This window comes from Rhipicephalus sanguineus, chromosome 3 (genome assembly GCF_013339695.2).
Source record: "Rhipicephalus sanguineus isolate Rsan-2018 chromosome 3, BIME_Rsan_1.4, whole genome shotgun sequence".
Lineage (NCBI taxonomy): Eukaryota > Metazoa > Arthropoda > Arachnida > Ixodida > Ixodidae > Rhipicephalus > Rhipicephalus sanguineus.
In genome coordinates this window covers 164,860,523-164,876,424 of record NC_051178.1, presented here as the reverse complement: position 1 = coordinate 164,876,424, position 15,902 = coordinate 164,860,523, and the positions used below count along the sequence as shown (strand labels likewise).

The following is a 15,902-nucleotide window of genomic DNA, read 5'->3' as shown; positions in this document are numbered from 1 at the left end:
CGTCATCGTCAACAGCAACAATAATAACCAGGACAAGCACTTGTCACTGTCTGCCCTCGTCCTTGTCGGCTATTCATCGCGCTGTAATCCTCAAGCTTGAAGGAGTACTAACTATAGCCATTATTAGCCTACGCAGCTTTCGCACAAATTCAGTTCGATTCGCCGTGCTATACACAAGCTCCAGATTTCTTCACTATGGTTCTTTCGCCCACTTGTGTAACCTTGATTACTTCCCCTCGTTATAGTTTGTCTGTACTGCGAACAAACCTATGATGTATGCGAAACCCTTTTGCAGGGAGTATAATTTTAGCAACACATGCAGCGGAATCCTATGGGATTTTCGATTGATCAACAAGAGCTATAGTGTGTTTCAGGCTTTAGCTGCGGCTTTAGGATAGGCGGCTTTTTGGGCATCTGGTTCCATCACGGCTAGCACTTGATGAGGCACTGATTGCATCGTATTCTGAACGCCAGAGATGTGGATCAGAACAGGGGTTGAAATTAGCGAAAGCTTTTTGTTTGTAAGTGTTCACTGAGCTATATGTATGTATATTGCTCGTCTGCCCTCTTAATATTATGCCTAGCAGATGGATAAGCAGATATTTTTTTGCTTTCAAAAAGTATATAGAGTAAGAAGCATTTGTCGATTTGTCCCTGATTCAACACAATGTGCATAAAATAAATGGCCTTATTGCCTTTCTGGCTCTGAGCATGAACCCTGCTGTCTGTAGGATCGTGCGAAGAAAACACTGTGGGATTGAAACAATCAAATTCTGTTACGTCACAGAAATCATGTAAAATCGACACATAGAAGTTGCCTTAAGAAGGCCGTAATGAGCATCGTTTTATATTACATTGATACTAAAATTGTTTACCCGTGTCTGTTTTCAAGTTCTCTTCTGTCAGTAATAAATGTTTTTCTTCGTAATTATTTACCATATCACCATGGTTATTCCAAATGCCCGTGTAATTGCGAGGTCTTCCATAATTTCGAGGAGACTTTTCAGGTACTTCTGACCTACTTCCGAGGCTTAATTGCCATTATAGTCGCAGCAATATCTCCATGAGTGACTGCGCGCTCTATAACCTTGTTTATTAATGCAGATATTGACATCAGAGGTGCACGTTCTCCTCGAATAAAGCTCCCGAAGAAAGACTCCGACAGCTTTATGTAATATACCCGAAAAGTGATTAAAAACACGTGCATGCGCCAACCGGACCTCCCTCCCGAGATCCGAGACACGTCCCACGCAACAACACCAGCAGACGAAACAGAATCAACACCACAAGCTTACCACGCACTGCTCGAACGCTGTAGGCGTGAACGCAAGTTATACCCTGCCCCCACATACCAAACTCGCAAAAGACGAAGGCAACGACTTCAGGCAACTTCAGAGCAAGACGTTCACTGACGACATCCTATTGAACCATATCCAAACCAACGCTATACGGCTACACCTGTCCAAACTGCAATGTGGCAGACACTCTGGCACACCTTGTATACTTCAATGCAAAGCAAATATCAAAGCGCTACAAGAAGCAGCAACAGATGCACACCTCCTCAGATAGAGCGGTGGGGGCTGCGATCTCCAAGCCGGACCTGGTCGACCAGCGTCCACTCGCCTCCCGCGCCCGGCGGGCGGTCCAGGCCAGAGGGTTCCTGGAATAAGGGACCTTCATAGCTTTAGTACCTATAGCCACTATTCAATAAACGTTTATTCTCTCCCTCACACATATTGTACTCTTAATGGAGCGCATCCTGAAAGGTACACAAGCTATCTGTGTATAATGAAATCAAGTACAATGCCTATACCGCTTGTGCGAACAAAACTAAGTTTATGGGTCACGCTGCTCTGGCTATAGGTCGGCTCAGTTATGTCTTCATAACTGCGGGTGGTCTTCGGAAGACGGGTGCCCTTCACTACGCCGCGACACAAAGAACAAGGCGTGCATCTCGTCTATCACGCAACATCAGGCGATGGTCGTAATGAATCGCGCATGACATCAATGCCGTCATTAAAACGCACGTGAAAGAGAGCGAGAGACAGATGAAAACTTCGTGAGGCCACCTCGTCGCTTAATGCTCGCGGAAAATTACGTCTCTCCGCCAATGTGTCTTCCGCACATCACAACCATCCTCGCGGTTTCTTTTTTCTCTCTCTTCAATGACTGCGAATCATTTCAGAAGAAAAGCGCTTGCAGCTCAACGACAAAAATAATAAAATAATGAGTCAAGTACGGTAAGTGATACAGGAACGAATATGAGGGAGGGGGAGGGGGGGGGAGGAGCGGAAAGAAGCTAGCAGCGTTTGTCGGAGAGATGAAGAGCGTTCATCACGACTAACGCAAGCGAATCCGAATGAATCGTTCGCCTTTGGAACGAACGAGGCGCGCGGATTACGGAACGCCGCGTGAGGCCACACCAGCAAGCACGTTTTGACGCGCAGAAAAACGCAGCTCGCTGCTTTCTTACGCGTTCGCCTCGCACGTATACCTCCTGGTATTGCAAACGTTACGCGATGCCAGAAACCCGTAAGTGGACGAGTTGGAGGCAAGGAATTACGTGCCGGATGGTGTGAAGATAAGTGTAAAAGGGGGAGGCATTGTTAAGGCGGCGAATAGATGGCGAGTCTGGTCGCGCGCGCGCGTGCAACGTGCGAAGCGGGAGTGTTTCGCAGGGAAGGCGACCCTCTGGGAGAAAGCGGCTGCATTTCACCAGCTCGTGGCTTCTGTGCCGACCGAAGGCACGGCCGCGGCGGCGATGTAGCGAGAGTGAGAAGAAGTGAAGAGGAGGCAAGCCGCGGCGGCCTCGTTGGGCAAGTGCAAGTGGGAGAGCGCCTTTCCAGCCGCAGCCTGTAGTGCATTAAGAAAGTGCGCAGAAAAAAACAAAGGAAGAAGGAGCGAGAAAACTCTTCCCCGCCAGACGCAGGCGGCGCGACAAAAAGCACTCCGCGTCCAGAGCAGCCGGCGCAGTCTTCTCAAACGATCGACACTTGCGGGACTCTCCGAAAAAGTGCTTCTCGACACGACACGACTCGACCCACCGTCGTCGACTCGTTGGGTTAGAGCGAAGCGATTCGCTCGCGTCGACGCCGTTTTCTGTCGCTCTCGGACCCTCGCGCCGCTACAGCCGGTGATTTGAAAGCGCCGTTCGGTGCCGCCGACTGGAAAGTGTTCCGTGTGTGAACGTCTATACGGTTTCTCGCCAGACGCTTCTCGCTGTGCTATTTCTTGATTTGCTTCGCCGTCGGACGTGAAACCAAGATCGCCGGGATGAAGCTGCTTCAGGTGAGCTTCGGCTTCATTTTTTTCTGACGTTTGTTTCCTCTGACGAACTTACGAATGGAGAGAAATAAATAAAAACAAAGTAGAACTGGATGCAACACCTAAAACAAAATTTGCTTGTACTCGCAGTTTAAGCGCAATATACATCTTGCCTTGCAATCAAATGTCTTTTCTTTCTTACTCTTTTGGTCATAGACAAAGTAACATTGAAGCGAGAATTTTCCGTAATGTCATTCATTAAGAAAATTACGGAAAGCTGTCAACACCGACATGCGAACATCAATGGTGTGCATAGTCACGACATGTTTTTGTTTCAATTTATTTCCTAACAGTTTGGGCTTGCTGTTTTTCATTACAAGACTGCTAGTTCTTCGGTGGCCTATGTTTACAACTACACAGAACTCTATAGAGTAAACCTTATCCGAATAATGAAAATATTTCCACGTTCACCTCACTGCACAAGTAAATTTTACCCACATAATGGCATTATTACTTTAAGCGCACAACCTATTTAATATGTTCATTCGCACTTCCCAATTGTTGAAGACGCAAGGTAGCGGATGCTTTCCTGCGTAACCGAACAACGTAAGCTTGTTTCAATTGCATCTTTTTATAACAGGGGAATAAAGGAGCAAACAATTTAGAGAAAAACCGAACAATGTCAGTAAACACTGCGGCATGCTATATAGCGTAATTTGATTTGCTGAACTTTCTAAAGCACGTGCAGAAAAACCACGATGAACTGCTCAAGGAAAGAATACACAAGTGACCGATGAAGGGTATACGAAAAGAAGCGATTTCTACGCAGGGGTTTTTCAAGGCTGCTACTCGGTGTTTGAAAAGTCATTAAATCACAATCAAAATGCGAGGCTTCTATAAACTCTAGACGTATGAAGGCGGGGTAGTTATTGCTTGAATGTGGCTTTCAACTGGATTGATACGCATTCCTTGAAGACGTGGCCGTTACTGTGGATGCATCACTATTTTGTACTTTCGAGTTTGGCTCGCGTTAAATGCGGTGGCTAGAGGCAGAGAATGGCGATGAAAGTCGTAGTGCGCTGGCAGCGGTGGCCGTTTAGGAGCCGTGGCTGCGATTCACACGGCCGCTCTGAATCTTCCCAAAACCAAGCCACTCGGTAGTGAGCGCTTGCGACGCCGGCTGATTGCATTACGTTTGCTTTGTAAAGTTCACTCTCAATCATATTTATGACAATGTCAGTCAAGAAAGAAGGAAGGCTTGCAGCTCGTTTTATTCTCTACGCTGAGAAGGTGAAATCTGAAAGAAAAGGGAAAGGGAAAAGGGAAAGGGAAAGTGATAAGAAACTATGCTCGTGCACAAACAACCGGTGTTCAACATGCAGTCAAAGGTGGTCGCACAAAGCAGCTGTTTTTAAGACGTGCTGCGGCCACTTTGTGTCCTTTTTTTCCCCTTCTACACGATGGTCAAACTCACGGCCGAGTCCACGGCTCTCTCATTTAGTCGGTTTAAATCGACACACTGAGTATGTCTATCAACATCAAAAGAAGGGAAATAGATGAGGAGGAGTGCGGTGGTCTCGTCGCCGTAACGAAATAGGACTGGTCACTGTCTATCCTTCATGGAACCACGAATATGCGCGATGTCCGAAATGCAATGCGAGATTCTAGAACATCACAAAACATGACGTAGAGATTTTTAATACCGCATAAAAAATGTACACACGGACGTTGCATCATTGCACGAATCTCGCACTTGGACGTTGCAACACGGACGTTGCTTCATTTATTTCGCTGAACACGAGATGAAAGAGAGAAAGGAAATGTATTGGCGGTTTACTAGCAGCATTTGCACAGTTTGCTATCCTACACGTGGGGAGGCTGCGGCTTGGTAAAAACTGAGATAAAGAGAAAAAGCGTGAGTGTAGATAATTCACGAGCATGGTTCATCGTAGCTGCAGTCGGGCACGCAGGCCAGTCACCTTCAAATAAAAACACATTGCTATAACGTACCGATGTTTGTAAGGACATGATACTGACATAGTTGGTGAGGGTTCGTCACAAAAGAAGGCGTGCAAACACGAACAGAAGGCAGGAGAACAAGACAGAAACGCAAATGCCGCGTTTGTGTTTTCTTGTTCTCCAGTCTTGTGTCCGTGTTTTCACGTCTTACCTCCTCTTACGATTATGATGCACATAGTGAAAAAAAAAGGAACATTTCAGGGTAGCCAGTGTAGTATGTATGAACGTTACAGCACTCAGCTTATGCATGACACTCCATCTTGGCGGTCCCATAAGGGCCTCTAAGAGCCCGGCTTTTGTCTACAGGAGCCGCGTTAAGCTTTTGGCATTACATCTGATATTGCATTCCTAATTACAGCGCTGGGCCCTTCCAAGAGTGACTAACCAAACTTCACCCCATCTACAAAGGACCAAGATGAAGAAAGCGAGGGGCAATATCTTATTATTCCGAGATCATGAATCGCAAGGTAATGCTTATAATAAAGCGGGTACTGTTGCTATAGTACAAGGGTAATAATTAACCCGGTTTGATGACGGGGCGCGCTAGCGCAAGAATGCAAACCTTGTGTTCTGTGGGCGCCTGTAGGCCGACAGGTGCGTAGCCATAAATGGTTGCTGATAAGTATGCAGCCTTACCCCGAAAAATTAGGAAATAAAATATAAGCTTGAGCTTGTTTAATAGCCCCTGCGCACCATATTCAGGGACTAGCCTTTCGATCACCCATAGTAGAGCACGCAGCACTCAAAATCGCTTACTTTTTTTTTTTGCTGAACACGCACGGAAAGTAAGTAGGGTCTTTCGGTGGACAACCTGCAACAGGGTTCAACTATTAATACATAATATGACTGTGCTTTATTGACAAAGTCTAGGCAAGAAATCGCGCAAGGATACATCGATATAGCGGAACACAAAAAGGAACCTGATACGATGTTGCACAACTGCCTTTGGCAAACTGTTACGCTACCGTGAGACTCCAAAGCCGTGAATTCTTTTTGCAGTAGACAACGAACGTGGAAGGACGGTGCCTGTCTATCTATTTCTCATGTAGCCGGGGAAAGTACACGCAGCTTATGATATTCGTTCAGCTTTCTAGCTTTCTTTCGGTAAAAAAAAAAGGCTGTACAAATTCATGGACTTCGTCACTATATATACAAAGTTACCTAACACGCTCATTGAAGCCCCGCGAGCGGGTAGAAGAGGCTTCTTCTGTGTCCGGCACTATTGCTTTTTCGAAAGTTCAGTAGCATCAGCTAATGACAATTGATTTAGTGGCTTCATTAAATATAAAACGAGATCACAGAAGTTTAGGAGAAGATGGAGGCTTCGGGTGACTGAAAAGTGAATGTCGAAGACACGCCTCCTTGTTGAGTCATTGGCTGCGGCGACATTTCTCGTATAACGAGTTCCCGTGGCTTGTAATAAATTTGGAATGCTGGCAACTTCAGTTGTCGTGTTGTCCCGTTACTTTAGCAATAATATGTTGTTAATTGATCAACGGATGATAACATGACGTGAAATGAAAAACTTTCGAATTACACGAGCATGTTGGACACACGCAAAGTTATGGTGTCACTCCTTCACCCCGCCTAGCTTAAGAATGCGCAGATATATAGACAAAGCGAAAGTTATGATCACCAATATAACGATCATAGGTTTCACTACATAGGCCTTTCAAGCCTATATAGTGAGCTCATACAGAAGAAAACTATACTATTTAGAAGATGACACTCTTACTTTTACAAGCTCTCGATAATTCGTTCCGAGACGAAGAGGTTTCTGCAGGAAGGAATTATTTTCGTTCTTCCTCTGTTCACGTTTCAATTAATTAGCAATGAAAATGCATCCCTTTTGAAAATAGAGCAGAAAAGTAGGAATTGCGCTTCATATTTTATATACTACTATTTCTGTTCCGTCTTTGTGGAGCATGAAATACATGATTGTCCAATAATATCAACTGACTTCGCTTTTAGGACCTGGGCCTACGCGTTGTTTTATATTAATTAATTTTACCAACATAGCTAAACATACTTGTTCCGTTGGATTTCAGAGCAGATACAAATTAAACCTTGACTAATTTAGCTTAATTCACAATCGCTTTATTGCAGATACAGCAGAAGCTCTTCTTCTATCGTTCTAAACGTTGTACTTATAATAATAATAATAATAATAATAATAATAATAATAATAATAATAATAATAATAATAATAATAATAATAATAATAATAATAATAATAATAATAACAACAGCAACAAACGATGCCATCTTATAATGCCTGAAGTTCTTGAATTATTCATGCATGCTTACTTTCATGTACTATATAACAAGGTTATTCTGTCTTTCTTTCGCCATTGTACGAAGATAACCTTTATTGTTTTGATCGCATCTCGTTTCAACATCTCTCAAAGAAGCTTCCACACCGTCAACGCCATAGCACTCATTAGGTGCTGCAGAAACACGCTCGGGCACTCCGGTCTGTTCCGGAGGTGATGCTAAGTTCGTTCGCAGCGAGGCGATAAATTCCTGTTTCGCGAAGTGTTCCAATAAACTGGGCTTCCGAGACTTAATGAGCGAGTCAGCTTCCTTCGTCCTCTTCTTTTCCTTCTTCAACAGGTCCCACCTGTCTAGCGGCCTGTTTGTTTCTTCTTCTTGTGTATCACGGTTAATTAACGAAGTAAAAAGAAAGAAAACGAACCAGAATTACTTGCTCTCCCTCTTCATCGTTTTCAGCCTCAGCGAACTTGCACGCATGCGTGCGAAGTGCCTTCTCTTTTCCCGTCACCGTGCATGTCATGCGCTCCTAATCTCCCCGTGGCGGCAGCCAGCCCATTAGGACACGTTTAATGCACCGCGGAAAAGCGAAAGCGAGCCGTTCTAGAGAAAAACGGGGCTTTCGCGCGACGCCCACGACAAACCGCGTCTATCTAAGCAGCGTGCTATGCAAAGACGAAAAAAAAATTTAACACTACGGAGTTAGGCGCGCGTTTTGCCCAATTTAATAGCGTTTTTCTTCGTGAAATTTTGGTTCTCTGCCGTCTAGCAGAGCTGTGCACGGTACAGCGGCAGTGCCACCTTTGATACGGCATGCATGTTTCACTTTCGTTCCAGTGTGAGCTTGCTTTTCTTTGTTATTTATCTTTTTTCGACCGTTTTCAAGCGTGAAGCAGTGGCCCGAAATTGCCGCGCGTCAAGCTCGAAGTCGCACCAACTCGAACAAACAAACATGCAATCAAGAAAGAACGAAGGCGAAACAGACAAAATGACGGAAAACGAAAAACTCGGTTTACCGTAATGAAAAAGAGCGCTAATACATAAAACACTGCTGGTTTCTCGCCGTGTGCACGCACGCTTGGTGTCGCGACGACGGAGCGTAGGTATCAACGCGAGCGATCGTACGCGTTTCTCCCGGCGGCAGTAAATGTCAAAGGAAAGGGAGAGCGGGAGAGGGAAAGGAGGGTAGTAAAATGAAAGAAGAGCGTTGCGGTCGTTGCATTCACTGTATACGGAAGTGGCGCGTGCGATGCATGAAGAAGCCGTCCGTGCTCGCACGGGCTATTCGGAACGTTTGTTTCATGTTTCGAATCTTCTTTTCGTCCGGGACCGGTCGTCACGGCTTCTTTAAAATGGCAGGCCGTAAAACTACGCTCAGATAAGTGAATCACTCCGCGAGGAAGTCGCGACAGAGGGTCGGGGTTTCAAAGGCCATCCAGTATACCTGTACACACGTGCGTCGGGAGAGATGTTCGCGATTTGTTCCCCGAGTTACATCGAAGAGGAACAGAACTGTTGACAGCCGTGTGATAAGCGTGACGAATTTGACTGCTTGTCACGCGTAAAAAGAATGTTCCGTTCGTTCGATTGTAGAACGGATTGAATCGGCGCTGTAATATAACGCGTAAACTTGATGTAATTTTACTGTCGACGGCTTGATGAAAATTGATTATATTTGCTTTTTCACACAACCCCGGCTCGTGCCATTTTATTGACGAGCGGGGACGCTTCCGTGCTCTCGATTCGCGACGCGTAACGACTCTCGTCTACGTAAATGCGCGCACCACTCTCCATCCAAGCTCTTGACACTCGCAATGACGCGTGTAGACTTAAAGCGGACATTTCTGCAAGCATGTAGGTGAGAACGTGCACCTCATGTACGACAATACGCGCCGATACCGAGTACACCAGTGTACTGCGTTTCGTAACTGGCGATATAAGCTCAGTTCTATGCCCACATTCGACGACAGTTCCATGCACGTATTATGTTCGTATACACGGAATGGACTTATCGTGTAAAGAAGCTGTTATCCGTGTAGATGAAATTGGTAAGAACCGTTTTCTTTCCTCAGTTAAATGACTAAGCTTTTCTTGCGATAATTTAAGTCACCCGCAAACTTAGCCGATTCCCCATGATGGCCACACGTTCTATGACTTTGGAATCGATATTTCGCTCTAAAATTTTGCTCCAGCACATCAGATATTGGAGCTTCACTAATTCGGAACGGGTCACTGTGCAACGCAGTTCAAATCAGGGGCAGCCGGAGTGACGTACAGCACCAGAATCCAAGCAGTGAAAGAAACCGTGTCGACCCGCCCTGTCTTTTGGCGTCGGAGTTCACGGCAGTCGCGTTGGTATGCGAGAAGCGTTGGGGAGGCCACAAGAGGGAAAGAAAACAGCGGATGAGGAATTCCTCTCGCCACGGCGCGATTACGCACTACACTCACGTGCGCGTCTTCATGAAGGGCAACTCAGGCCGGGCACAGAAGACAGCGTCTGTTCGACAGGGTCATTCATATACGGGCCATATCGGAATTAAGGGTGGTACCTTCGACCGGCGATGAACTCTAGATCATTTTTGAGAGTTTGGAGTTCAGTGATCGTAGTATGATTTCGCTGCGCCAAAATAAAATAAAGAACCAGAATACGAGGAGGAGGACTTGTTAGTGCTGTTTCACGGTACCGGATTTTATCACCTTCCGCGCTCTATCGTTTGAAGATATACCGTATCGATTATGCGTCTGGTTGTTGTCGTTGTTGTAGATCTTTCTACCTTCCTAACCCAGCTGAAAACCTTGCAGTTAATTTAATCAACCCATCAGCTGGTCGTGCTTTCTTTACAATTATTCCGTAGCAATAAAAATAATATTCTTGCATTAATGAAAAAAGAAAAATCTGCTCTTACGTGTCGTATTCGCCATATAACGATGTGGCACACCGTATATATAGTGGGTGAGTCGGGATTAATTTGAACTACCTGGTGTTCATTGTGCGCGTAAATCAGTGTACACGGGTGTTTCTTGCAATTAGCTCCCACCGAAATGCGGTCGCCAACTTTTCGTGTTAGCTACAGCGAATCCAATACGTATTTCTTCTAAAGTACGTAAAGGTGCCGCATATTTAAGTCCTTTTTTTTTTTTGGAGAACACTAACTGGAGGTCCCCGCTTACATCATGTTGACTCTGTGACCTTCCTCTGCCTCCACATTTTTTAACCTCGCCATGTACTTGCAGTGAACTAAAACCTGATACTATAGCAGTAACACGAAAATCACTTTCGTGCAACACGGAACCTTTGCAGTGCACCACAACAGTAAACTGAAACAACAACATACTTCACGCCTTACACTGTCGTTATGCTCCGAGAGTTCTGAAAAAGGCATTGCGAAAAATAGATTCCAAATCGGCGCAGTACAGCGGGTTAAGTTGCGGGTTTTTGTTGCGCCACAATTGGATGGCATTGCATTCGCCAAGGCGTGTTGACCCAACCAAGAGTTATCCGCACACTGCCTCGTACTGTCAAGGCGTAACGCTTTCTATTGCCGCTAATTTGAATTCTAAATGAAGCTGTCCTATTGCCAGCGGTTTTGAAATCGCACGCGAAGCAGATAGCCCGCAGCTCGCAAAGCGCTCCTCTATACAGGCTTACGCAGTTTAACCTCGGTGTCGTACGTGGCAGAATACTTCGGAGTTCCGGAGCTGATGCTGTTGTCTCAAAAGCTTACGCAAGACTCTCGTGCGGGGAGTAATTGCACTCCACTGTACACGATACGTACCTGTTAATTTCTAGCGTTTATATCGGCTGATTTGAATGCCGCAGCGTCCGCATCGCCAACATCGCTTCTGCACTTTATAAAAGGTGCCAAACATGCATTCCCATGTGGTCTGCCAGTGCTCGCAAGAAACCGATTGCATCATTCCTTATTTTATGCCACTCGCACTGCAATCTACCTGGCAGCACTATATGCAGATATAATAATGCCTGCGAATGAACAAGAACAAAGAAAAAAGCGATGCAGGAAGTTTTTCTTTGGTTTTTCTTTCATTTTACGCGGTCCATTAAGGACCACTGGACTTGTTTCTTGTAAGAAAGCGAGCGATCGCACCGGAAATCGGTCCGAATGCCAAGCGGCTCGTTGCTCGAGGCTCCCCTCTCTCTCGAACAAACAACTTAGCAGCCCGTCCGGTCTTTCTCTACTGTGAAACGTTTAAACGTTTTCGCTGTGCACTCCCGAAGTGCTTTGTTTTTAGCTTTCTTTTACTTCGTGAGAGTAATTGTTCGATACAATCAAAATACGGTCCTTCTCGATGCGGTTGGTTGCCGCACCGGAATGGCCGACAGTGCTGCCTGTGGCCACAGCGGCGCGATGAAGCCATTGAACATATCCTGCGTCATTGTCCTGAATACAGCACCCGGAGACAGTCCCGCTCAGCAGTGTTTGCGCGCCTCGATGACGAGCCGCTTTCTGAGCAATCCATCTTGGAATGCCGGAAAGCTCGAGCTTTACACCAGAAAGTGACGAAGGCGCTGCTGAAGTTTCTGCGAGCGACCCACCTTATTGAACGATTATGACATTAGGGATTTTTCGAATAGGGGCCCCAAAGCCTTTTGCGTGTGCTCACTTTGGGTCAATCAGGAGCTAAGAGCTTTCGAATAGGGTCTGCGGCGCCTTTTTACCCTTCCCCTTATTCTCTTGGCCAAGAGCCGTCGCTACAGTGGGCGCCATCATGCTTGCTTGAAGCAAAGCTTTTGGGGCAGTCTTTGGGGATACTGCTAAATTCGAGAAATAGCGTCCCCAACGCGAAACCCAAACGCTGTTTGGGTCTCGCGCATGCGCAGTGTCCTCGACGCTATTTCTTTGGGGCCCCTATTCGAAAACTCCCTATTATCGTGGTGCGTCTTTATAGTTCTTCCCCCCCTCTCTCATCCTTCTCCTTTTTACTTTTCTGTCTCAATTGCCCTTTCCTCAGTACAGAGTCGCAAACCGTATACTCATCTCCAGTTTAATATCCCTGCCTGTCCTCACTACAGTTATCTCTCTCTCTCTCCGTCTTGTTTGCAAATTGAAGGTATATTGGAAAGGCACTTACTTTCTCCCTTCCCACCATCGTCCCACTGTATAAGCTGTCCCGAGGTATGTGATATAGACGAGTGCGTTCCAACAATCGCGCACGCGGACACATTATAAGCACAACGAGGGGCGATCGCAATTAAAGCAGCTGCTCAGCGAGCAAGGGCCGTGTCACGTACATGGGCAACGCCTGTGGCAGCAGCGGCGAGCATGCTCACCACCTCTCGCGGCGCGGAAGTCACTCGCCCTCAGCTATATCGACGCGACCTCCAAAGGACGTGCCACAGACCGCAAGACGCCGTCGCCCTGCGGCGTACACCAAGGTCTCGCGACCTCGTAACAACGACCGCGTTGCAAGGGGGGACTACCACCGCCACAGCGTGCTTCACGGCTGGAACGGGAAGCGAGACGCGCGCGGCTCGCCCTGCCGTAGCCAAAAGCGGCCTCTAGCTGCGTTGTATATATGCAGTAATAGTGCGGACCTGCAAGAGCGCCGTCCACCTCGTGGGCTACGCGCCACTGGGTGTGTGCGCGCGTGCGCGAGCGCCCGTTATAAACGCGCGAGGTGTTGCTCCAGCGGGATAGCTGATCGACGAGTGACCATTGTTCACAGCCACACACATCCCTAAGCGCCCAGGCTCGTGGCCAACACCCTTTTTTTTTTCTTGAGTGGTCCGTGAGGTTTCTACGATGCTCGGACCGCACCGCCCCGCATTTCTTTGTGTTCCTTTTCAACAGGTACTGTCGGACCCTTACGATGGGATGGAGACCGTAGCAGAAGGAGGAAGCGTTCGGTTCTTTCTTTCTTTCTTTCTTTCTTTCTTTCTTTCTTTCTTTCTTTCTTTCTTTCTTTCTTTCTTTCTTTCTTTCTTTCTTTCTTTCTTTCTTTCTTTCTTTCTTTCTTTCTTTCTTTCTTTCTTTCTTTCTTTCTTCTGCTCGCTCGCGTTACCGCGACTTTGGGCAGGAAAACCCGAAGAAACCAGAGACAAAAGAGATCACAACGAAGATCTAAATGTGGCGACATTTCGACGGACGGAACGGGAAGCCAGCGGTAACACCGCATCAAGCACGGCCACTTCAGAAGGGGTGCATGCATTCAAATCGGGCGTCATTATCCGCCCTCAAGGATGGCAACCGCGCGCACGAGTGGCGGTTTCTTTGGCAATCCATTACACCGGCATTGCAATTGCGTGCGTTTTTACAGACGATCTCGAAGCACTGGCACTGTCTCCACGGCACGCAGCGGTGGTGGCCTTCGTTGATTCCTTCTCCCCTGCGTGTTATTGTACAGCGCTACTACAGTAAGGGATACGAACTGCTTTTTTTTTTATAAGAAGCCTCATGCAACCCAACCCGTTGCGTGTTACAGCAAAAGGGCTTTATAAGGTGGACGTACAGGAGGCGATCGTTTCAGTTCACATCTGGACTTCGTGCAACCGCGTGAGTTGGAGCGGTTATGCGCGCGCCGCGCGCACCTGTCACGAGCTGTTTTGCCATTTGCAGTTCTGTCACGTTGCCGCTTGCTCCGCGCTGCTTTACGGCTTTGTACGCGGTTCGGTACGGAAACTAGGAAACCTTGTCCCGGGGCGTGGCACATAATCGGTCCGAAAGGAAAACAACGCCAAGTGGAGCGGACAAGCGCGTTCCTTGATTGCCAGCGTTGTATAAGAACTGCCTTCAATCAAGCGGATAAAAGAGTACCGCCCTTGTATTTGCCTTCGTTCTTTGCGGCTAAAAGGAACGCGCGAAACGGCCGCAAGGCGAAACATGCGATACTGCAGCAGTGAGGGGCATGTGTTGCAACATGCTGTACCATTTAATACGCACTGCGTGACTGGAATTCTGGAACGCGACGTATTGGCGCATTGGCGCATATAACCTTCCTCGTTCCCGTAACCCGGAAAGAGAAGTGACCGAAAGAGGCTCGCCCACGTTGACTCGCTTTATCTTCATTAAACTTGACGGGCGGACGCACTTCGATAATTGGTGGTTTCGCGCATAAGAGCGTACATTATAGCGAAGTACGCGCATTGGCGCTTCAGTTGGGGTTATCTCGAAAGGGTTGGTCGCCATTGTCGTCGTCACCGCCCTTTTGTTTACAGCCCCGGGATGTGGTTCTCCTGAGTGCGCGTGCCGAAGACAGATATCGAGTTCGTGAAGAGGGTGAGGGTGACGTTGAGCGATAAGCTAGAGGGTGATAGATATGGTTGTGTAGTGTCTATACTGTAAACTAATATGCACATTGCGTATTAGAAAGGGTACACAGGGTACGCGTTGTTTGCGCCGCGAGTTATAGTTGGACTGGGGCTGGAGATAGCGTTATTCTTCTGTCGCCATCTGGTGCTTCATCAACCGCACTGCAAATGAGCGCAGATCAGATTCCCATCTCTCCTTATTACTGAGTTGTGATAAGGCCCTTGGTACATACAGCGAAGATGATCGCAACTTCTGGTTTGATGATGATGATGATGATTTCCTTTTCTGACGCAGTCTTCTTCTTCGAGTCGCTAGCGGAATTTCTCCGTCAGTTGTGGCGTGTATATTAGGACATGTTCAAGTATGTTTTTATTGTATTTAAGGTGATAGTATTCTATGTTGTCGGATTCGTGAAGCTTTTGGTTTTACTGATTTTTCAAGCTGCCAGCAATGAAAGAGTCGTTTATTAGGTGAATTATCTTCAGAAAAGCGAAGGTGAACTGCGAAGGTGCATGCTGCCTTCTGTTTTTGAGCCACCTTTCAACACCATGCAGCGATGTGTGAGCGTGGGCAGAAAAAAATATTTTATTCTCTTTCTTGCTAACTCTTCTGTCTACGACAGCCGTCAACCCGTCGCACTGGGTCAACAACCGCGGTGCGCCACCCACGTTTCCTATTAGGCGGGTCACCAAATTTTGAAAAGAAAGGCTAAACAGAAGCTCGCCGCAACAGTGGCACTAGGACTGCCCGTGCGCCGAACGCTGTTATTGATGCATGGTTGAATGGATGCTATCAGCGCCCCCTTTACAACGGGGCAGTGACCTATGTGTCACCAAGCCTGACAAAAAAAACTTTTTTTAAGTCGCCCTAATACCTTATCTACTTCAAATAAATCGTTCATCCTATAGAAAAAAGATGGTTGATCCCTCCTTCATAGGAATCGGAATAACACGAAAGTAAAGCGTGCCCTTACAGAAGTAACTGAATTGATATAAGCGAGTTTGCACAATGTATATTGATGTCTGGCAGCTATAGCACCGTTTACCGTGTACTTAGCTCTAGGTGCACGTTAATGAACTC

At 46.8% G+C, this 15,902-nt stretch overlaps 1 protein-coding gene across 1 annotated transcript in view; it reads left to right on the top strand.

Moving 5' to 3' along the window:
* Nucleotides 1–2,985: 2,985 nt before the first annotated feature.
* Nucleotides 2,986–15,902, top strand: part of LOC119387639 (cuticle protein 16.8) — a 64,969-nt gene continuing 52,052 nt past the window's right edge. Inside the window, exon 1 of the mRNA XM_049414211.1 lies at nucleotides 2,986–3,288. Coding sequence (XP_049270168.1) covers nucleotides 3,274–3,288 — 15 coding nt within the window. The 5' untranslated portion in view covers nucleotides 2,986–3,273. The remainder of the gene's footprint in view (nucleotides 3,289–15,902) is intronic.